This window comes from Sander vitreus, chromosome 2 (assembly GCF_031162955.1).
Source record: "Sander vitreus isolate 19-12246 chromosome 2, sanVit1, whole genome shotgun sequence".
Taxonomy (NCBI): Eukaryota; Metazoa; Chordata; class Actinopteri; order Perciformes; family Percidae; genus Sander; species Sander vitreus.
Genome location: NC_135856.1, coordinates 8453447 through 8475727, shown reverse-complemented (window position 1 = coordinate 8475727; position 22281 = coordinate 8453447). Strand labels below are relative to the sequence as shown.

General features: G+C 40.6%; 3 protein-coding genes across 4 annotated transcripts; 2 read left to right on the top strand and 1 right to left on the bottom strand.

Annotated features, from left to right (window-relative positions):
• Nucleotides 1-232: 232 nt before the first annotated feature.
• rexo5 (RNA exonuclease 5) lies at nt 233-12534 on the bottom strand. 2 transcript variants are annotated; one of them, XM_078275876.1, is made up of 19 exons: nt 12399-12534; nt 9831-10103; nt 8662-8788; nt 8446-8566; nt 7880-7987; nt 7037-7125; nt 6815-6930; nt 6586-6724; nt 5500-5594; nt 5310-5412; nt 5053-5144; nt 4379-4487; nt 2893-3009; nt 2677-2814; nt 2385-2477; nt 1903-2257; nt 1308-1507; nt 939-1048; nt 233-858 (listed from the first exon to the last, which is right to left on the bottom strand). In XM_078275876.1, the coding sequence occupies exons 2-19, from the start codon at nt 10082-10084 to the stop codon at nt 804-806; spliced, it is 2421 nt and encodes an 806-aa protein (XP_078132002.1). In that variant the 5' UTR covers nt 10085-10103; nt 12399-12534; the 3' UTR covers nt 233-803. The 2 variants fall into 2 exon arrangements, with proteins under 2 accessions (XP_078132002.1, XP_078132011.1); XM_078275885.1 differs by having other exon boundaries at nt 9831-10100.
• Nucleotides 12535-12846: 312 nt separating this feature from the next.
• Nucleotides 12847-17463, top strand: eri2 (ERI1 exoribonuclease family member 2). The gene is made up of 9 exons (XM_078268254.1): nt 12847-12969; nt 13267-13331; nt 13490-13570; nt 13670-13797; nt 13905-14067; nt 14350-14450; nt 14840-14921; nt 15020-15108; nt 15508-17463. The coding sequence occupies exons 1-9, from the start codon at nt 12947-12949 to the stop codon at nt 16966-16968; spliced, it is 2193 nt and encodes a 730-aa protein (XP_078124380.1). The 5' UTR covers nt 12847-12946; the 3' UTR covers nt 16969-17463.
• An 817-nt stretch (nt 17464-18280) lies between these two features.
• Nucleotides 18281-20836, top strand: thumpd1 (THUMP domain containing 1). The gene is made up of 5 exons (XM_078275867.1): nt 18281-18686; nt 19175-19349; nt 19450-19535; nt 19765-19927; nt 20052-20836. The coding sequence occupies exons 1-5, from the start codon at nt 18480-18482 to the stop codon at nt 20384-20386; spliced, it is 966 nt and encodes a 321-aa protein (XP_078131993.1). The 5' UTR covers nt 18281-18479; the 3' UTR covers nt 20387-20836.
• The last annotated feature ends 1445 nt before the right edge of the window (nt 20837-22281 follow it).

The window sequence follows — 22281 nt, the reverse complement described above, 5'->3', positions numbered from 1 at the left end:
GTAAGGCCATAGGCCTTTTTTCAGACATTTTGTATCGGTAGGAAAAGCACAGGTGGACAAAAAAATAAAAATGTGAATAACAGAGCCATCGTTAATGTTATTGGTAACACCTGTGCTTTTCCTACCATGACCAGTCAAAGTCAGCTGTGAAAAAGACCTATTTAGATTGTTTTTGGAACCAAAGTGAAACACTAGATATTAATCATGGTTACTGAAAGTAATGAAAAGACAGTTTGACATCAAAACAAATTTAATGATGCAGTATCAAAATCCATAGATCCTGTATAGTAAATACTGCTAGTTAAAAGTAGTACAAGTAAAATTACATTTTACTTAATACAATTAATCATTTTTAACATTCATTTACCGACAGTCACCTCATGAAACTGCCGTCTGATTTTCTTCCAGGAGAACAAATTGTATCTAGAAGACTTTCAAACTCCACCTCAGCATGTGTTATAACAAGTCTATAACAAACTGATTTAGTTAAAACCAAGAGCCAAAATCCATAGTGATTACCGTCTGAGAAGGCAGATCAGATCAAAGGCAGATGTTAATTTGTAACTTTGATCAAGGCCATGAAAAATATTTTACAGTACAGTATTTGACTTAAACTTTCCTTTATATATATTTTACCAAATAGAAACATCTAAAACAAGTCTGAGGTAAAGGGAGTCTTATCGTAAGTCTTTTTATCTTCATTGATTTTACTTGATTCATACAACAGGAGGCATCAATGGACTGAAAGATGTTTTGATAGTGCAGGTTAGTATTCATTCCAACAGAGGACCAGGTCTCTGTTCTCAAGACCCTTGCTTGACCTCTATAAGGCACAAACCCGGAAGGTAGCCATGAGCACTGAGAAGGAGGAGGAGAAGAAGAGGTTTAGAAATATTTAACTTGGCAGCAGATTTTCCTCAGACTGTCAGAGTCCTCACCTGGTGTGTCCGAACAGCACGACTACAGACAAGGTGCCTTCTGGGAGAGATCTGAAGAGCTTCCGTAGGCGGCAGTCCAACTTCCCCATCATGAGATCCATTTCCTGGTCCTACATAGATTACATATTGGAGTCTTCATCACATGTGGTCAAAAAATGGATGGCACCAGAGACAAAGCCTTCATCAAAATCAGACTCGGCTCTGCTGTAGCCTTGTGTGTCAGCATGCTGAAGAAAAAAATGCACTGGCAGACAGAGAGGCAGGGCACCCATTTTCACTGGGACTGACCTATTTTATTTATTTATATTCTAAACAGTGACTTTAGGAATCTGTGCCAACCAATTGGAGTCAACACACCCTTGTCTTTACCTGAGAACTGGTGTGCATGTGAGTCCTCTCCTTGTCTTCTGCTGCTTCATTGGCAGGATCCGCTGTGGTGATTGCTGTTGTCATGGCAACCCATGAGGGTAAGTGGGGTGGAGTGAGGGATGGACAGACAAGGTATTTTTCCTTCCAGAGATCCTCAGAGGAGCTGAGGGCTACCTGTTTGCCCTCGGAGCTCTCAAACTCTGTCGACCAGAGACGCTCGTGTTACAGACACACAGAAACTGTGTTTGAACGGTAAAACAAGGAATAAAGCCGCCTACACATGATCCGGAAACCGCGAGGTAGGGCGCAGAGCAAAGAGGCAAAGCGCAGCGCAGGAACGTTCTGGAATTGGTTGCGCCAGTGGTCGCTCGCGCCTTGAAAGGTCATCGGCAACTAGGTCAAAGTTGAAATCATTTGAACGTTGAGTGCAGCGCCCCGTGCAAATCCGAGCGGTGCGCGACGCCAAGGATAGCGCTGCGCCTAGTGGGCAGGCACCGCTGTCCCCATAGGAAAACAATGGAACGGCCAGCGCCAAAGTGGTTTTACCGCGGATCATCTCTAGGCGGCTTAATGAATAATAAAGCTTTTTACTCACTTATGTATGCATGTCTTGCACGTTTTCCAGGTTTGGCAAGCAGGACGACTCTCTCCACCGCACCAAAGTGACCAAATGTCTCTCTGACCGTCTCCTCGGACAGTTTAGACTTTGCGGTGGTCGTGGGATGCGACCGTTGACCATTAACTTTCACTGAGGGCAACCTGTTTGCTGTTTTAACAGAACGTTTGGCATCTGACGTGTGTCCATTGACCCCTGCAGAAAATGGTATGCTCTCAGCGACACTGGGGTTTAATTTAACAGCGTAGAGGTGACTGGTGTTGAGACTGTCACACATCAAAGTATCAAGAGTCAGATCCAAGTCGAGCATTGACTCGTAAACAGGCCTCTGGACCTAGAAAAGGCACACACGGGCATACATGTTGGGGATGCAGCAGTCTACAAATGTTTTGGACTAACTTTAACTGTCATGTTAAGAGAACAAGTGACAGAAAGCAAAAGAAAAACAGGAAAAGAGTTACCTTTATGGACTGTCCCTGCATATCAAGTCCATTCAACGTTTTTAAAGCCAGCATAGCTCCCTCGAGCAGCTCAAACTCTACCTCTGCATGAACCTGGAGACCAAACATCGTCAGAAAATAAAGGTACGATTAATAAAGCACATCCAAAAAGGGGAGAAAAACAGCCCAAGTTTAAGAGAAACTAAAGCAGTAATTAGCAGCATATCTAAGACGTATTTAGTTGTCGACATGTTCATCTGTGACAGAAATACAGCTTATTAAATGTAAACTAAAGGATTTAGATGAGATATACCCTGACAGTTGTGTTCAACATTTTGATATTTCGAACCGGACCACAGCAACAAAACAGCCGCCTCACTTCCCTCTCAGAGAAAGCCGCAGGGAACGGCCCGGCAAACACTACACACATATCTCGAAGGTTTGCACACACCTGCAGGGCAAACAAACACATTAAGCAGTGCATCAAAACAACACTTAAAATGTATCATGTTGTGAATAAATGCCTCACCCTCTGGTGCTGGTGCTCCTGATGAGGGTAGCTCCTCTTCAGATGGTCCGAGAGGGAAGAAAACTGGAGCACTGAGAGGAACGGACACTTGGTCCGTCTCCGGAAAGAGGCCAACACCTGAAGGAGACGAGATAAAGCAACGGGTGGAGAATGAGAAGAGTTAAGGGGAGAGGATGGTGAGGAAAGAGAAGAAAGACAGAGGATATATAGTGAGTGCAATAAAACCATATGTGTTATATATTCACCTATAATATAATGATGATAATTTAAGTCATCTTTTGAACAAAAAGAGCAACTTCATTCATCTTTCCTCTCTCTGTCACTTTATAGTTCGTTGTCAAATTAGGCCAAAATGCCACTAATGCTAATTAGTGGCAATAATACACTTAGATTTTTCATCAAAACCACATACCTGAAGAAGAGCTGAAGATCTTTGCCCGAACCCGTTGGGTTCAGTCTTAATTTCTATCATTTTACACGGGCTCGGGCCTGGCTCGGGCCTGGCTCGGGCTTCCGCTCCGGATTGCGCGGTAAATGAGCGGTCAAGTGATGTGTTACGATTAGCGCGAAAATGGATGCTGAGAAGGGTGAAACGGAGGCTGCCCTGAGCCTCTGGTGAGTACATTTTGGTTGCATCGGCTAAGAAAGCAAAGTCTGAGTTCAGACTCATTCTTGACAAAAGGCAAAAGAGCTGTGTGCGTGCGCACAATTTGAATAATGTCGGGCTGTAAACGGGTTCGGGCTTTCAAAAAGCTGTCAATCAAAATGTACTTGTCGGGCTCGGGCCGAATTCTGTCGGGCCGAACTTTTAAGGCCCGATTACAGCTCTAACCTGAAGACATTCACCACTGAAACCTAACATCTAAATATCTAACAAATAGGTAAACCAGCAAACCCTCTATGAGGATTGCTGTATATTTTAGCACAAACCAAAACAGATCGATGCATAGTTTGGGTAGGAAACCAAGCTAACTTAGAGTGTTTGATCAGGTAAAGGTCAGGAGACTGTCAGTCTATATCCAAGTCGTTCCTCTTCCGGGATGCCGACGGAAATTCCGCCAGATTTCACTCATTTAGGCCGGATATCCCTTACCTTGGGCTGTCTTTGTGTTGGCATTTTAAATGGTTAACTGCTCCTCAGATCTCTGCAGGGTAAATCCAGACAGCTAGCTAGACTATCTGTCCAATCTGAGTTTTCTGTTGCACGACTAAAACAACTTTTGAACGTACACGTTCCACCAAAACAAGTTCCTTCCCGAGGCTATTTTGCAGAGGCGCCGTTGCGCCGTACAGCGCTTAGCGCCGCCAAAGGCGATTGTGATTGGTTTAAAGAAATACCAATAAACCGGAGCACGTTTTTCTCCAATCCCGGAATACTGTGTGGACTAGCCAGACCCTCCTCCGCAGAGCTGTGGAGGAAGGTCTGGCAGTGCACGATTAGGACATACAGGAGACGGCTCCGGAGTCAAAACTTCTCATGTCTCACCTCTTTGTCAGAGTTGTGCCACTGTTGATGGGACAGATCCAAGGCGATGTCACAACGCTTTCCTAAAAAGGCTACCGACCGGCCAAGTGTCTGTAGTATGTCAGCAAACCTGCACGAGTAATAAAGACGGAGAATCTGTCAAATACAACTGTAGCAGAACGTGCGATGAGATTGGTTCACATTGTGAATGAAGAGCAGAATCCTTCTATTAAAGTGATTCAAGATATATTTTCCCCATAAGTCTATCCTTTTGGATTTCGTGGATGATGTTAAATCTCATAAACCCTTTTGTCGTTGTGGAAATGATTCTGTAGGACAATTAAATCAGAGACATTTGAGTAGAAAATTCCATACTAAGTTAGAGAAATCGGTAGACTGACTCAAACTTTTCCGTTTTCCGTGTTTGAGGAGGTTTACACCACTTTTTCAAAAGCTACATTTTAAAAGTCCAAACTCAAACGTGACGGCTTCATTTTTGTATTGATCCACCATGGGGAATGTTTCTGAAAAGCTCAATTTTGGGGTGTGAAAAAAAATGCTACCATACAGTAGTACGGAGGTCAAAAACCCAGAGGAAAGATATGGTTAACCGACTTAGTGTGGACATGGTCTGAGTAAATGTGGTAGGATGTAAAGAATACAAAGAGGTATTCAGATCGTATAACGTATTGTACCTGGGACTTGGTGTGGGTGCAGGTTCAGAGTCAGTGGACTCCTCCTCCACTACCGTATATCCCCACAGCTCCTCCATATGAAGTTCTACAACCTGACAGTGAGCATACACAGAAAATATTAGATAAATTGTGTGTGTGTGTGTGTGCGTGCATGCGTGTGTGTCTATGTGCGTGCGTGTGTGTGTGTGTGTGTGTGTGTGTGCGCGTGCGTGTGTGTGTGTGTGCGCGTGCGTGTGTGTAAGAAAGCGATGTGTTACCTGACGAGGTCCTGTTTTAATAAAGTACTGAGCCAGCTCCAGGGCTGCCAGAGCATCCTCAATGGGATTATGACCCTTCTTTTCTTCAGTTTGTATTTGCCTCCTGGGACACAAGTGGAAAAATTAAATTATTAGCCGTGGTGGGTGAGAGAGACAGAGAGAGACACAAGGAGAGAGAGCGGGAACTTACTTCAGCACGGTCTCAGCCAGGACCTTCAGTTTAAATCTCTGTCCAAACTCTTTCCTGTACAGCAGTGAGGTGTCGATCACATGCTGGTGGATCAGCTGCAGGGAGGACACAAACATAATGCAGGTCAAAACTTCCAACTTTTATAGAAAAGAAAATTGGAATTTCTACCCCACAGTTGTATGCCTCTGCCAACCAGTCACGTTGCAGTTCATGTCTGTCCAGACTCATATGATATATGTAGTGAAGACTTTGAAGCAATTAAATAAAACAAGTATTGTGTTTGTTTTTTTTGGCAAAACATGAATGCTTCATTGCCTCGGGATCCCCCAGTCGGAGCTGGTTAATGTGGCCCGGGGAAAGGGAAGTTTGGGGTCCCCTGTTGGAGCTGCTACCCCCGCGACCCGACCCCGGATAAGCGGATGAAGATGGATGGATGGATGGATGGATGAATGCTTCACACAAATCTTCAACCCGGCAGCACAGAAAATCTATACAATCACCCCAGTTTAAATATTTGTGTCACCAGTGGCCGGGTTGGCTCAGTGGGTAGAGCAGGCGCACATATACTTAGAGGTTTATGCCTCGACGCAGAGGTCCAGGTTTCGAGTCCAACCTGTGACGATTTCCTGCATGTCTTCCCCCTCGCTCTCCCCTTTCTCACCTAGCTGTCCTGTCAATTAAAGGCGGAAAAGCCCAAAAAATAATCTTAAAAAAAAAAAATTCAGTATCCGACCAAATGTGAAATAATATGTGCGAAAACGTCCCCTTCTGGTCCTGAGTTATGGCGTGAAGAAAGAAATCTAATCAGTTCAAGTCGACGTTTGGGCCAAATGTGAAGAAATTCCCTCAAGGCATTCCTGAGATATCGCGTTCATGAGAAGGGTTTTAAAGCTTTGGAGACCACAGATGGTCTAGGGATGTTTTTGCTCAACACACACTTCTATCTACGAACATTTACAAAAGCCTCATCTGCCCTCAGATTCCTGACCCATTTAAACTACCACACACACAACAACGTCAACTCAGAACCTTGTCCTGATAATGATATTGTTACAAGCAGACATTAAAATATCGGTGGGATCTCACTTTCAGAGCCACGAGGTCGTTGTTTATGGAATGTCCCACCAGAACTGCGTCCCTCGGCAACAACTTCCTGAGCTTCACTTGAACGTCCCGCAGGGTGGTTGTGATTGGCCGCAACATCTCTGCGGTTATACCAGAGAACCTATCAGGAGGCACCCAGCAACAATAATGTGTATTAGAAATCAATGGTGTGTGTGTGTGTGTGTGTGTGTGTGTGTGTGTGTGTGTGCACCTGGTGAGGTAGTTGAAGATTCGGTTCAGAGGTTTAACCAGATCATCCAGCACACAATTCCCATCACTGTCCACCAGAGAGACACGAGCCAGCTCATATCCCTTTTCTGTTTGAACCTGAGGCGCAACATTATTAAATGTCAATTGTTTGAAAAGTGCATAACTGGATTCTACAATGGAAAGCGGAAATTATATGTACATTATATTATTGAGAGCATCTCACCATTTCACAGTCAATTCCATACAGAGGGCTGTTGTCAGTCACGCTTTCAACACTGTCTGTGCACACATATTCCTCAAAACCTGGCATTCCTGCGTCAAAACAGAGACGGTCGAGATGGAGACACAGCCAAGAGAGAGGGAGATTATGTCCACACTAGTCTCGCTTTGCCAGACCTTCGTCCACAGCACTGCGGAGGAGGGTCTGGCTAGTCCACACAGTATACCGGGATGGGAGAAAAACGTGCTCTGGTGTATTGGCATTTCTTTAAACCAATCACAATCGTCTTGGGCGGGGCTAAGCACCTAGCGCAATAGCCTCGGGAAGGAACTTGTGTACGTTCAAAAGTTGTTTTAGTCGTGCAACAGAAAACTCAGATTGCACAGATAGTCTTGGACAGATAAACCTTACGCTTTCTTTGTGTTGTAATTTTAAACTCCGGTGGATTTATGAGGACTATCTGTCCAATCTGAGTTTTCCGTTGCACGACAAAACAACTTTAGAACGTACACATTCCACCCAAACAAGTTCCTTCCAGAGGCTATTTCGCAGCGGCAACGTAGCTGACGATTGTGATTGGTTTAAAGAAATGCCAATAAACCAGAGCACGTTTTTCTCCCATCCCGGAATGCTGTGTGGACTAGCCAGACCCTCCTCCGCAGAGCTGTGGAGGAAGGCTATTTTGCAGAGGCTATGTAGCAGTGTTTCTTCATAGTAGATAAATGTAAAAATGCTGGCCTCGCATTTTAATTAGTGCGGGTAAAAAATAGAGCTTTTGATAAACAATGACATGGAGAATGCCTGCTAAGACAGTCATGTGCAGAGTGGCAGTAAAAAGCCACTCACCTTTGACAGGGAAGTGTTTCTTGATCATCTCCTCCTGGGTGAGCACATACGCCGTCAGTCCTCTCCTCTGTGTCCCAAACTTGGTGATTACTGGGTGACTCCTAAGTGCTGCAGCAGTGTGTGATAGCAATAAAACACACACACATTTAAGAACAAGAGCAAAAACACTGAGAAAAAACACACAACTAAAGCTAATAATAATGTGATGATATTCTGGCGATAAATATAATGGCATTAAACAGATAAATACACAGAAGATTTTTTTGCTATACAGTCAAATGGACCACTGAAACAATGAAACATTATTTGTACATTTAATCACCTATAACATCTTAATACTTTTTTTTTTTTATTTTTTTTTACTTTTTATTTTATTTTAACATCTTAATACGTTTAGAAAATATTCAAACAGTTAACTCTATAGTAGCCTTAAATAATAAGGAAAGGGCGAATTGTGTGGGCTACAGCATTATTTTTTTGACAACCAAAATAAAAAATGTATACATATATCGCCCCAAGTACACACACCTACACACACTCAGAACATGTCCACATAAGATTCTCACCTTTGTGCAGTTCACTGGATCCATTGTGTCTTCGGAAAAGAAATGGACAAGCCGATTTAGGAACTTCACTGCTGAAGATTCCTGACGCCAGGTCGGCAGATGATGGAGTAAAGGTGAGTCTCTGATCCAGCCAGATAAAAAAACAACAAGGACCAGTGTTAACCCAAAACACAAACACTGCGAATCTATAAATGGACGTCACCTCTGGTTACTTACAGTTGTGTAGTTGGTCCTGAGGTGTCGCAGGGTGAGGTAGTGTTTGTAAAAGTGACTCTGGGTCAGGCCCTCCACGATCACCACATTCACAGCTTTGACCCTCTTCTGATGCTGGAGACGACACCAACTGGAAGAGACACAGGGGGATGAAGACAGAAAATTGAGACTAGATAAGTATAAGCGGAGTAGACTAGGGATAGACCGATTATCGGCCCTGGCCGATTATTGGGCCGTTTTTTTTGGCAGTTTGCAGATTATCTGTATCTGCGTTTTATTTGCCTGATAACCGATAAAGTTAATTCATTAAAAAGTGTGCTACTTTTGCTCTGCTACAACTCTGTGTCTGTCTCTCTGACTGTCTATCTTTTACTGTGTATTATGTTGAAAGTTTCTAATTTATTAAATAATTGCTTAAAGCATTTAAACAAGGTTCTGTGTTGGATTTTGTAACATTCCAAAATCTTAATTTTGACTTAAAGTGCTCATATTATGCTCATCTTCAGGTTCATAATTGTATTTAGAGGTTGTCCCAGAATAGGTTTACATGGTTTAATTTTCAAAAAACACCATATTTTTGTTGTACTGCACATTGCTGCAGCTCCTCTTTTCACCCTGTGTGTTGAGCTCTCTGTTTTAGCTACAGAGTGAGACATCTCACTTATGTACCATCTTTGTTGGGAGTCGCACATGCTCAGTAGCTAGGTGAGGACTGCTAGCTAAATAGTTGCAGAGTGTGTCACAAAGTGACGCACGTTCATCTCTGAAGTAAAGGCTGGACTACAGTAGAGCTGTTTGGAGCAGTTTGTGAACGGTGTTTTCTGTTGGAGATGGTAAGTCCCTTTGGGGTGGACTTTGGGCTTTTTCACTTTGTAAACCTATAACATGCACAAAAAAGATATATAACACAATAAAGGTAAGGGAAAAAAGCCATAAAGCATAATATGAGCACTTTAAAGATTTTCATTTTCACTGTAAATGCATATCGGTTCCAAATATTGGTTATCGGTTTAATTAACTACTTATAATCGGTATCGGCCTCGAAAAACCAGTGTCGGTCGATCCTTAGTGAAGACTTTAAAAGGATCATTGAGATTAGGCACAGTAAAAGTGCATTACGGAGAGTAATTTGATGAAAGCTGATGAAGTAGATAACATATTACAGTCATTACCTGGGCTGTTTAATGCCACCTGTTTTCCCCAGAGCGGCATAATGCAGCAGCTCTGTCAGCTCATCCGGTGTAATTGGTTGATGAAGGCGATCGGGCAACACAGAGATCCTCTGAGAGCGTGAGGAATGTCCACACTCCAGCAGCTCCTCGCCCTCCTGCACAGTTTTTAATTTCTTGGCCTCCTCATGTGCTGTGGGGGCGATGTTTTTTCTTTTCCTTCTGTTGCATGTTGCTGCTGCTGAGGAAGGTTCCATGTTCAAGCTTATGTTTCTACTGGGAGGTAAAAAAAAAAAGATATTTGAAATGACATTGTCTCCTGGCTGTCTAATGTCAAACTGTATCATTTAAGGAGAAGTGTATGTATGTCTAAGATTTACACATGTTCCTCTTGAAATTAGTATTGTTTTATTTTTGAAGGTAGAACAGGGGATCACTGCGTTTAGCCAACTGGGGCTGTGTAACAAAGCTCAATGTTGTAAGTACTGACCACAACGTGTTTGTAACTTTGAATATCAAAAATTGTTATGCTTTAAGTGTTGTTTACTTATTCTTTGAGCAGATATTTCCTCGTTTTAAATCATCATTTTCAACTGTATTGCAGACTGTGGTTGCTTTGTGCTAAGACTCGAGAAATAAACATAGAAAACGATAAAGAAAATGAGTTATGTAGGTAAAGGTTTTTTATACGTTCAATAATGATAAAATATAGTACATTCCCTTAGCCCTATCCACCCAGCACCCGAGAAAATTCAGGAAATTACTTTTAAATGTTACAGTTTTAATATAGTTGAAGTAATTCTGCAGGTAAACTCCATCCGTGTGAGACAAAACAGAGAGAAAGGTTTGTAGACTTTTTTTTACATTTTACAGTACAACACCCCTCAATGTGAGGCACTGAAAGAAGTGCTTTACGTATAGCCTAGGTATCATATTGGCACAGGTACTGACACATTTCAAACAATACCCAGCCCAATCTAGGATGTAACGGTATGAAAATGTAACCTCACGGTTATAGTGACCAAAATGATCACGTTTTCGGTATTATCGCGGTATTTTTAAAAGTGTGTTCAATATTTTCAGAAAGCACTGATAGGCCTACACAAGCTGAAATAGTTTTAAAAAGTGTAACAGTGTTTATTATATTACAAAAATATAGGCAAAACCTTATCTAAAGTGCAACTTTTAACATCAAAGGAAGAAGGGTTCAGCATGTAAACAGCTTATTTGTCAGGAACATTTCCAGCAGTGCAGGTTTAAATTATACAAATCCAAACATTCAAGCTAAGACATAGAGAAAAAGATGTAAACGAATCAAAGAAACAACACTAATTATATACTTGTTTTTCTTCATAATCAAAATTTAAATATAAAACTGTAAACATGAACACTTTAAAGTAAAATTAAATGATCACAGTTTTCGGTATTAAAACGGTAATCGTTATCGTCAACATTTTTATCACGGTTTACTGTTACACCGGTAATTGTTACATCCATAGCCCAATCCCACCCTTTACGTGGGATTGCACTGACATTTTATTTTTTAATAAATGCTAGGTTAATGTTGATTACGTTGGTATACGTGCAGTTTAGTGTCCAAAATTCCCCATACAATGTCCTTAATAATGAACCTGCTATTACCACCTGTTTAACAGGTGTTTGGGTTGTGGTTATGGTTAGGATTAGGGTTAGGGCAACCTGTCTCAAATAAGACCCTCATCATTTGGGATAGAGATGTTCCGATACGGCTCCGATACTGCCTAAAACGCTGGTATCGGTATCGGGAAGTACTGGAGTTTATGCACCAATCCGATACCACGTAATAAAGCCCTAAAGAAAAAATACGTTAAAGTAGTTTATTTATGTTCTTTTTCCGTTATAACTGACTGTCAAACTGGATAATAGAAGAACGTTCTGTGGCATTCATGTTTCACAAAGAGTTTAACCTGAGCCATACTGACAACAAAGATAGAAATAATATCACATCCATACAGGGATAGTATACAGTTCTTAAAACATAATAAAATATATGACACACTAGTATCGGATCGGTACTCGGTATCGGCCGATACGCAAGTTCAGGTATCGGAATCGGTAGCAAAAAATGGTATCGGACCATCTCTAATTTGGGACACTGAGTTTTTGGGAAATAATTTGGGACACTAAACTGCACGTATACCGATTACGTTATCTGTAAAGCAACACAATGATTATTGGGATGTGTTGTATTTGGGGTACTTTATCCCATTATGTGTATTGCTTTATTTGTGCTGCAACTTTAAGGTAAATACATGAAGTGTAAGATGTGTCTGTAACGTTAGGTCCAGGTGAATTGATTCCAGTGCCTTTGGCAGGGAATCTGAACTTTTACAGGCGTACAAAGATACTTAACGTGCCAAACTAAAAGGAGAACTAAGAGTAACAGTTAAACTAGGAACACTACACACTTAACGTTAGCTGGCTAACACTTAAAAAAAACTATTTACACTTATACAATTATAATTAGAGATGTATTTATATGTTGGGTATAAGCGTGAGAATAGTAACGAGAAATAAATATGATGTAAATACCAGATATAATTGGTCCTGCCGATTCCAAACTCATATTTTCACACTATTGATAGAAGCTAAAAACACATGGTGAAAGCACAGGCGCTGCTCCACGTTATACTTTGTGACATAAAGTTTATAAATACTAGCACTACTTCCGGGTTGTAACGTTAAAAATAAACTCATGTAGAGACCGTTGTAACGTGTTTTAGTCAGTAAAGGTAGCTAAAATTGCGTAGTTTTAACAAAATCACATATTGAAGATCAGACTGACATCGGCATATAAATGTTTTTGATTCATAATGTCTATGGGCTGCAGTAATTTATGCTTTTGTTTTTGTGACAACATGGTATAACCGGAAATGCAGTTCGTTCAGTTTCGTCGATGTTTCTGTGATCGACTATTTCTTTCTACAGTTGATTTTAATGACTAGCAGCCCCTGTTAATCAAGCTCAGACTGACATTTGAAAAAGCAGCGCGATATTGGCTGCATTTTCTAGTTAAGACCCCTTTATACCTTCGTGCTTTGTACAGTTAGTTACCATTAATTCAAGAAATAGCTAACGTTATGTCGACAAAGAAACTTGCCAAGTAAGTAACTGAATAACCATGAGCCTTTAACGTTACCGCGAAGATGAAGAAAACAAATATATTGTTTCAGGTTCTACGGTCGTGAGGCGTTGAGTTCTTGAATATTTTAAATATTATAACTATTTGTGTTTAAAATGGTCAACACTTTCTTACCCTATACATTGTATTTAGTAGTAGTAGTAACGTAAGTAGTGTTATTACCGCTAATATTTGGCAAAAAAACATGTCTGGCTGACGTTGCAGTTAATATTAACTTTAACGTTACTGCATTTCTTGTTTCTCTCTCTGCCTCTACAGAGAACTTGGATTATTGAGACAGCGGAGTCAGTCCTCTAATGGGTCAAAGAAATCATTGTTATCAAGTAAGTATGATTGTTTTATTATTTATTTATTATTTTTATTGATAGTGTGCATACAGACCAACAGAGATGTTGAGTCTTAATCCCCTTAGTCATTACATGTTTACACTAGATTACACTGTTGCACTTGCAACTGTATAATACTGTCTGTTTTCTTTCAGATCAAGAATTTTCATACCTGATTGTGATAGATTTTGAGTCCACTTGCTGGAGAGAGAAAAACAACTCCACCCAGGAAATTAGTAAGTATAGCCCTTTAAATGTCACTTGTGGACTATTCTTATTTTTCACCCTTGTTGCTGATAACATACGTGCCTCTTTCCTTTCTTCCTTCAATGCAGTTGAGTTTCCTGCTGTTCTGTTGAACACATCCACAGGGGAGGTCGAGTCTGAGTTTCATAATTATGTTCAACCCCAAGAGCACCCCATTCTGTCCGAGTTCTGCACTGAGCTGACCGGGATTACACAGGTGACGGTTTAAATACACAGCTACAAACATACGAGTGCACTTTCTGGTGCCGTGTGTCGTATATAGTTTTACATTACATCTGAGATCTTTGTTTCTCTGTCTCACAGATGCAAGTTGAGGCAGGGATACCTCTTCAGATCTGTCTTTCTCGGTTCAGCCGCTGGCTGCAAAAGTTGCAGCTCGAGATGGGTGTGGTCTTTCCCAACAGACAACAGAGATCTTCTGCACCTTCACCTTCTCAAAAACTGTGTACTTTCCTCACATGGTCAGGTACAATTCAATTGCTTTGTTCTACACCTCTTTATGGTCGGTCTCTGCCTCAGTTAGTAAGGCTATTTCCTGCACTGGAGACCAGAGCACACTAAATATCGACTAGAATGCCATTTTTATATTCAAAACATAGCAAATTTAGTACAAGAAAAGAGAATTATCTGGCTCCGTAGTTCTAGGCTGCCTTATCACGATAACATGGTTTGTTTTCACCTTGTTGGAAAAAGAAAATTGAAAACACATAATTCATTTTAATGTGCCTCCATTTGCGTTGCGTATCAGACTGGGATCTCGGAGTTTGTTTGCAGTACGAGTGTAAACGCAAGCAGCTCCATAAACCTGATGTGCTCAACAGCTGGATAGACCTGAGAAGCACCTACAGGGTAAGTTCACTCTCTTTGTCTTTAAACCTCTGTTCTCTTTAATGCTTCCTCAGTTTTATGGCTGTACCTCACAATTAATTTTGTGATTGTTTAATGTACCAGGTATTTATTTTTTAAAACTATTTAGTCTATATATAATATGAATTATATGTTAAAGTTATGGCAATTTCTTATCCAGTCCACATTCAAGTATTCAGTTTGATTATTTTGTCTGACCAGCAGACCAAAAGGTATTCAATTATTAACGTAACCAGAAAAAGCAAAAATACTTTGATTAACCAAGTATTCACTGATAAAACTGTCTATCAATTAACTAATCACTTGGATTAGACCTAATCGTTTCAGCACTACTCATTTTGTGATCAACCCCCTTTTTTTGTATTTTTCAGCTGTTTTACGACAGGAAACCCAAAGGCCTGAACGGGGCACTACAAGATCTGGGGATACAGTTTTCAGGGAGAGAACATTCTGGTATAAACAAAGCAAAAGTCCTTTTGTCCAAATAAGTCCACATAGAAAATAGACACAATCTAATCCTGTGTCTGGTTTTTTTCTCTCTCTTTCCTCAGGTTTGGATGACTCCCGAAATACAGCTCAGTTGGCAGCGAGGATGATGAGGGATGGCTGTATGATGAAGATCACTAGGAGCCTGGAGAGGGTGAGTGGCCGTCGTCCAACGATGCATCCCAACTCCTAAATCCCCCGGCCCCCCCTTTGCCTCCCCAAGCAAAACCGCTTATGGCTGATGACGAAGTCTTTGTGGATAAAGCTTGTTTGGCTTTATTGTGATGCTCTTTTTATATAAATAAACAAATATATAACTGGACTGTGGTCCAGTGTTTAGACTTTTTGAACTACGATGCCTCGTAAAATTTGAAATAACTCTTTCCAGACACCAAAGACAAAAGGAAGAGCAAGATAAGTAAACGTGCAGCTTACGAGGACTATACAGAGTAGCACCAATAACTACTGACGTAACTTATTTGACTACACAGTTTCAAGAAAACAAATCAGGAATGAATTACTGATTTTTATCTCTCATTGTATCTTCTTATAGAAGCCATCAGTGGTCAAAACCATGTTTGGAAACACAGCTGCAGACAACAAGAAAGAAAAATCCAACACTGACAAAAAGGAAAACGCACGTACAACAAACAAACCCTCGTCTTCCAAGATTCCTCCCAACTTATGTCAGATGAAATCACGTTCAGAGAACATTGCGAGGGATTTGGACACAAATGAGATCTGTCAAAGCCTGATCGCACCAAAGACACTGCTGAATGGTACAACTATGCCACTATGGGGATGCAGCAGGAGGTCAGTTACAGCAGTGGCTGTCACGAATATTTCCTCTTCCGTTATGACAAATTGTCCTTCACCCCAAATTAACAACAACGGCAGCCTTGTTCTGTGTTCTACTACTCTGGGCGGCCTTTCAAGTCTGCCTCAGCCGAACCAGCCCTCCAAAACAGGAGCAACAACAGGACGTGTGGAAGAAGGGGAAGGTGCAGAACTTTTAGTGGAAAGCGAGGATAGGTGTGGTTCATATGATGATGTGGTGTTGGAGGAGGATGATGGCTTTATCAGTGAAACGGAGAGAGAGTTTAACGTTGATTACGTGTCCGGTTTTGACAGCGGATGTCATGTGTGGGAAGAGCCTGATAGTAAACATTCACTAGGCGGTCAGGTTACATTAAGGGACCGAATCGGAGAAACCGTGAGCGTTGAAAACAACTTAACAGCTCAAAAGATGACCAGTGAATCATCAACCACATCTTTACCTACAAAGAATGACATCAGGCGGCATTCAACGATCTCAGAGCCCAATACTTTTTTTGCTGTGCCTAAAACTGTGACTCGGGACTCCAAATCAAATCGGCACAAAATAGGACTTGGAACCTTTCTTCAAGTACAAGAAAAGTCAGATGAGCCTCATAAAAACTCTAAAACAAACACACCCTCTGTATTCAGACACAAACCCTTCATCCCAGAAAATACCTCCACCCCTTATACCTCATTTGCCAGGCCCGAAGCAGTCGTCACACAACACAAAACGCACAAAGAGACTCCACAGTCTTCCTTCACCATCTACACTGGCCCAGCAAAACCCTCACGTCCCCCCTCGCGCGGTTCTTTTTGCGCCTCCAAGAATGGCCTCTCCTCCCTGTCAACCAACACACTCTCCTCACGTACCAATCGCACCTCCATTTCCGCGACAATGAAAGGAGGGCAGAGGATCACATCCCCGCTGTGTGCGTGTGGGCGTCGTGCAAAGCGTCAGTCCGTATCCAACGGCGGTCCGAACCACGGGCGAGGGTTTTACTGCTGTCCAGTCCGCCGGTCAGGCAGCGGAGGCACGATCCAGAAGGGCTGCGAGTTCTTTAAGTGGGAGTCGGCTCTGATGGAAAGCAGTTCAGCGGACGCTCCTGCTGTCGGGTCTTCTGTCTCACTTTGTCAGATCAACTCGACTCTGAGCTGTCGTCCACCCCAGAGGTCAACACTGAGAAAGAGCTATTAACTAGTTGGGAGAGGGGGGGGAAGCAGAGTGTGTGTTCTACCTCAGTCACATAAGACTGTTATGTTATTATATTGGTAACCAATAGCCACAAAGACGGTTCCACATGAATTGTATTTTGCTTTTTATGTTTTGTCATAAAGTTGAATCTGAATAGATACGCTTGAAATAAAGGGGAGATCTCTTTTTATAAACTACATACAGCAGTAAAAATCAAAGTTGTGATTTTATTGACATAGTGAATGCTCAATTAACTTTACTGATTCCAGTTTGGAGAATGAATTAGCTTTTAATCAAAATACTGACTTGTTGCTTTTCTGATGTATTATTTAATATATATTATAATATTTGGCACAATGTTATTAATGTGGTTTTTTTACTATAAAAAACAATCTATCAACCAATAATGATAATATACTTAATATTCTATGTGTTGTACAGTAAAAATACTTTTTGGAAAATGTGCTTTGGAGATCAAATAAAATGATAAAGTGGCTGTTTTAATCATGACTTGACTTTGTTTCATGTTTTAGTTTTGCTCTTGGTTTTGACAGTTGTTTTTATCAGTGGTGGAAGAAGTACTGTAAAAAATATTTTATTAGACTTCAGTAAAAGTCCTGCATTCGATATCAATCATTTTAATTTGTCACATGAAATCGTACGAGGTACAATTCCCGTGAAATGTTATTCCATCAGCTCTCTGGATCGTATCATCATAAAGGAGAATGTGGCTGTAAGATTGGCACACAGAAAAAGCATATTAGCATAAAAATACATTTGAAGTATGAAAAGAACTCAATGCAGTACTGGATTATAATTAGTGATGCATTAATGTATAAGCATCCCTTTAATGCAGTTGTAGTTGCAGCTGCTTTAATAGCGCTCATTTTAACTACTTTATATACTGCCTTAACATTTAGTAATATATCATATTTATTAGTTGATTTATATTTCGTGTTGATAGTCTTAATCTGTAACGCAACTAGTGATTAAAGCTATGTGAAGTAAAAAGTAGAAATGTAGTTGTGGAGTAAGTAAAAAGTAGCATAAAATAGAAATACTACCTCAAAATATGTACAGTACTTGGGTAAATGTACTTAGTTACATTCCACTACCAGTTTTATATAGTAAGTATACAACATGTACTGTATAAGCACTGCCAAAAATCCAAAGGCGAACAATTAATCGCGAGAACGTTGAAGTCTTTTGTCCCTCCTCACGCGCCGTACCAAAAACCAAAAAACGTGCTGTGTTGTGACTGAATGAGATATCGGTCCTTTGAAACAGCTAAAGTTCATTGATTTGAACACAGCGGACAGTCTGTATCATTTTGTAACCTTCACATGACTTTTACATTGTAGTCGCTACAGCTTTAAAATACCGGAAATGTTTAGCCTCAACTGTTAAGCTAACGGCTAATAAAGCCGAGGGGGAGTAACCAAAACAACAAGTTAGCCCGCTGTTGTTGAGCTTAAATATAAGGTTTTGATTCGTACCTAAGCTTGTCTGCTAATATGTCGGCCGTGTCAAACGACTCGAGGAAACGGAGCAAGAAGCGGTATGCGGGCGGTCACCACAACAAGCGGTGGAAGGGCTCCAGGGAGCTGGAGATAGGCATGCAGGGGATCCTCATCACATGCAACATGAACGAGAGGAAGTGCACCGCGGAGGCCTTCAATCTGCTCAATGAGTACGCCGACACGCTCTATGGGCCCGAGAAGGTGAGTCCAGACATTACTATTCCTTGTTATAACGTGATCAGATACCTTTCTTTGCCTGGACTGTTTCACGTTAGTCCTTTACTAATTATTGCATGTTCGAGCAAGTGCACGGCACCCTACAGTAGTGGGAAAGTGACGACTTAATTGCATATTTTACCATAAGTTATTTTAGTTTTAGTTGCACATTGGTTTTGTGTAATGCATAGGGGTAGCCAGAGCAAAAGCTTGTTATTGTGCACATATCCATGTCAATAGACTTTAGCTAGCCAGGAATTACAAATTTAACCATGCACCAATCTGACTTTTTCAGTCCTTATATCATTGTAAATTGAATATATTTGGCTTTTGGACTGTTGATTGGACAAAAAAAAAAGTCATTAGAAAGGGGGCACTTTTCAGTACTTCTTTAACATTTTCTAGACTAAACAAGTAATAAGAGTATGCAGAAGTAATATGTTATTATAAACATGCCTCTCTCATGATCACAGTTGCAAGATAATAATGGGAGCAGTAGTGAAGAGGAGGCTGATGAAGAAGATGTTGATGTAGCACTGAAAAAGGAAGTGGCACAGCTGAAAGCATCTGGAGCTAAACAGGAGAGGCGCTTCCAGGCTTTGGACAGTGGAGCAAACAATGTCATCTTCATCAAAACTAAAAACCTGGGTAAGTCAAGTTTTTTTTTTTTTTTTTGGACGGATCATTGACATGATTTGTTTGCCTTTTAGTGTTATTGTGGCCACAATTAGTTTTTCCCCTCTCCTAGAATCTGACAAGCTGGTTCATCACATCCTCTCTGATCTCCACACCACCAAGAAGAAAAAGTCACGTGTGATCCTTCGGATGCTACCAGTGAGAAGCTCAAATTTACAACTGTCAACCTAACCATGATACATGTGATTTAACAGATGCAGTATAGAAAGATGTTTTGAGTGTATTGAAATGAGATGCAGCCAGTTTTTTTTTTTTTTTGTTTTTTTTAACCCTTTCATAACAATCAAAAGTATGGTTAAAAGTATATCAAGAATAATTTAAGCTCCATGCTGCCGCCGTGTCTTGTTCTCGTTTTCTTCTCATCCAGGTAACTGGAACGTGCAAGGCCTTTCAGGATGACATGGTGAAGTACCTGACTACTTTCCTGGAGCCCTGGTTCAAAACCCCAAACTGTGGTACCTACCAGATCGCCTTCAAGGCCCGCAACAGCAGCCACAACAAGAGAGACGAAATCATCAAAGCAATTGCAGGTAGTGTTGGACTCTAGGTGAATGGTGTCAGATGAGAATAAAGAAGTAAATGAGAAGTGAATTTCCCCTTTTTGATCCTCAGTGAACACAACTGACTTGTCTCTTTGGTTTTTGACCGTTGCAGGTCTCGTGGGGAAGCTGAACCCTAAGAACAAGGTTGATTTGACCAACCCAGAACTGACAATCATTGTGGAGGTCATCAAGGCTGTGTGTTGCATCAGTGTGGTAAAAGACTATACACTGTACAGAAAGTACAATGTCCAGGAAGTAATGAAAGAGGACACACCAAAGCCTGACGTGACCACAGCAAAAACGGATACGAATACAGCTGAGCAGAAGGATAAACACGATACAGAGGAGACAAACAAAGAAGAGGAGAAGAAAGGCGATGACGACAATGACAACAATGGGCCACAGGACGACAAGGAGGCTGATGAGGAAGAAGTTGACGGGGAGTAAGAGCTCACATTTAGAGAAGCTGATTGTCAGTCAGATTTTAAAATTTCTAAAAAAAAAGTTTGCATTATATTGTAGTGATTTTGTTTTGAATGAAAGGTTCAAAGCAAAGATTAGCCAATTTATTTTTTTCACAACTTAATCCACAACTCAAGTCCTCCTTTATCAGAATCCTGATATAATTGAATGTCTTTTTTTTATATTCATAAAGATATCTATAATATGTTAGTACCAACTTTATTGGGATGTCCATTTTCAAATTAAGGTGATCAGTTATTTTAAAATGCTGAATTAGATTTATAATTTCAATGTCATTTTATGTATTTTGCCATTTTTACTCAAAGCAAAGAGGTTTTGTTCAAATCAACTTGTGTGTCACATTTAGTAACTCTGTTTTTTTTAACTGTTATTTCCTAAAGCAGTCCCTAAATTAAAGTTACCCGTGTGTTTGAATGTTTTTGCCACATATACTCATTTTATGGTACATTATGCTTCAGTGATTGACACCACTGGGGGGAAAGTAGATGAGAAGACAGGAGTGTCAAAACTATGTAAGCATAAAATAAGTAGGCTACTTTGCTACTAAAAACCTGCAGGGGTTCTGCAGTCTTGCATTTCACACATGTTGTCAAATGTCCTGTTTACATTATTAACCACCAGTGTCATTGAACTGGTAGTTCTTCTCTGCACCACAAGATGGAGTTAATCCCTCATTTAGCGACATGGTCATTGTGTGACGAGTGTGCTGTGGTTGTTGTTCCTGGATGAATAATGTATCAAAATCTCCTAAACAATCTACAAATGTTCTTTTCTACATCACCTTCTGGTATAAATGGCTGCTTTTTGTAAATATTAACAATGTAGGCTTTCATATTGACGTGAAATATAACGTCTCATGACGGATGTATTTGACAGCCGAAAGGTGATAACTGGAACAGTAACCAATACAATGTGATGACAACAAACTGCATTGTTCTTGGGTGAGTTTCTATAGTGATAATATGGCTCACAATTTGTCATATTTTGTCATGATTTATTGTTTATCAGATCTTTGTGAACATGAAAAAAGTCCAGGACAGTCTTTCCATCAGAAATAAATGCAAAAAGTATCAATCAATGATGTAGCCTAATAGGACTGCACAGTGCAGCTGCAAGTATAATAAGTTTACCAGGTTCACCATTTTAGTTTGAGCCTGTTAGCATCCTAACATGCTATTCAGCACTTAACACAAAGGACAGCCGAGGATGATGGGAGTGTCTTTAGTTTTGCAGGTTTTTTTTGGTCATAAACCAGATGATTGGACAAATTAAATGATGGTGGCGCTAGATTAACATTCAGTGGATCACCTAAGTTATAACAATTCATCCTGGAAGGAAAATGCATGTCTGTAACAAATTGCATGGCAACCCATCCAGCAGTTGTGTAGACATTTATCTCAAAGCCACAAATGTCGGCCTCATGGTGGCGCTAGAGGAAAAGTAAGGGGATCACCAGTCAGTAGGATTTATCGTCTGGGGGGCATAAATGTCTGTACAAACAATACATTTCATGGCAATTAATCTAATAGTTACTGAGCTATTTCAGTCTGGATAAAACTGGCAGACCAGTCAGCCAGCATTGCTATACCTATAGAGCAACACCAGGGTGACACATGATCAAATATGAGAGCTACTTTCTGGTTTTTGTTTGCTGTGTTTGGACAGGTCTTGCATCTGTGACTCTTGCATGAGTTATTATATATATATATATATATATATATATATATATATATATATATATATATATATATATATATATATATATATTTTCCATTTACAGGTTTAAGTCAGAATGTGCTCATATTTCTGTAGAATTGTCCAGGGTATCTCCTCTGCATCCACCGAGCCTTTCTGCAAAG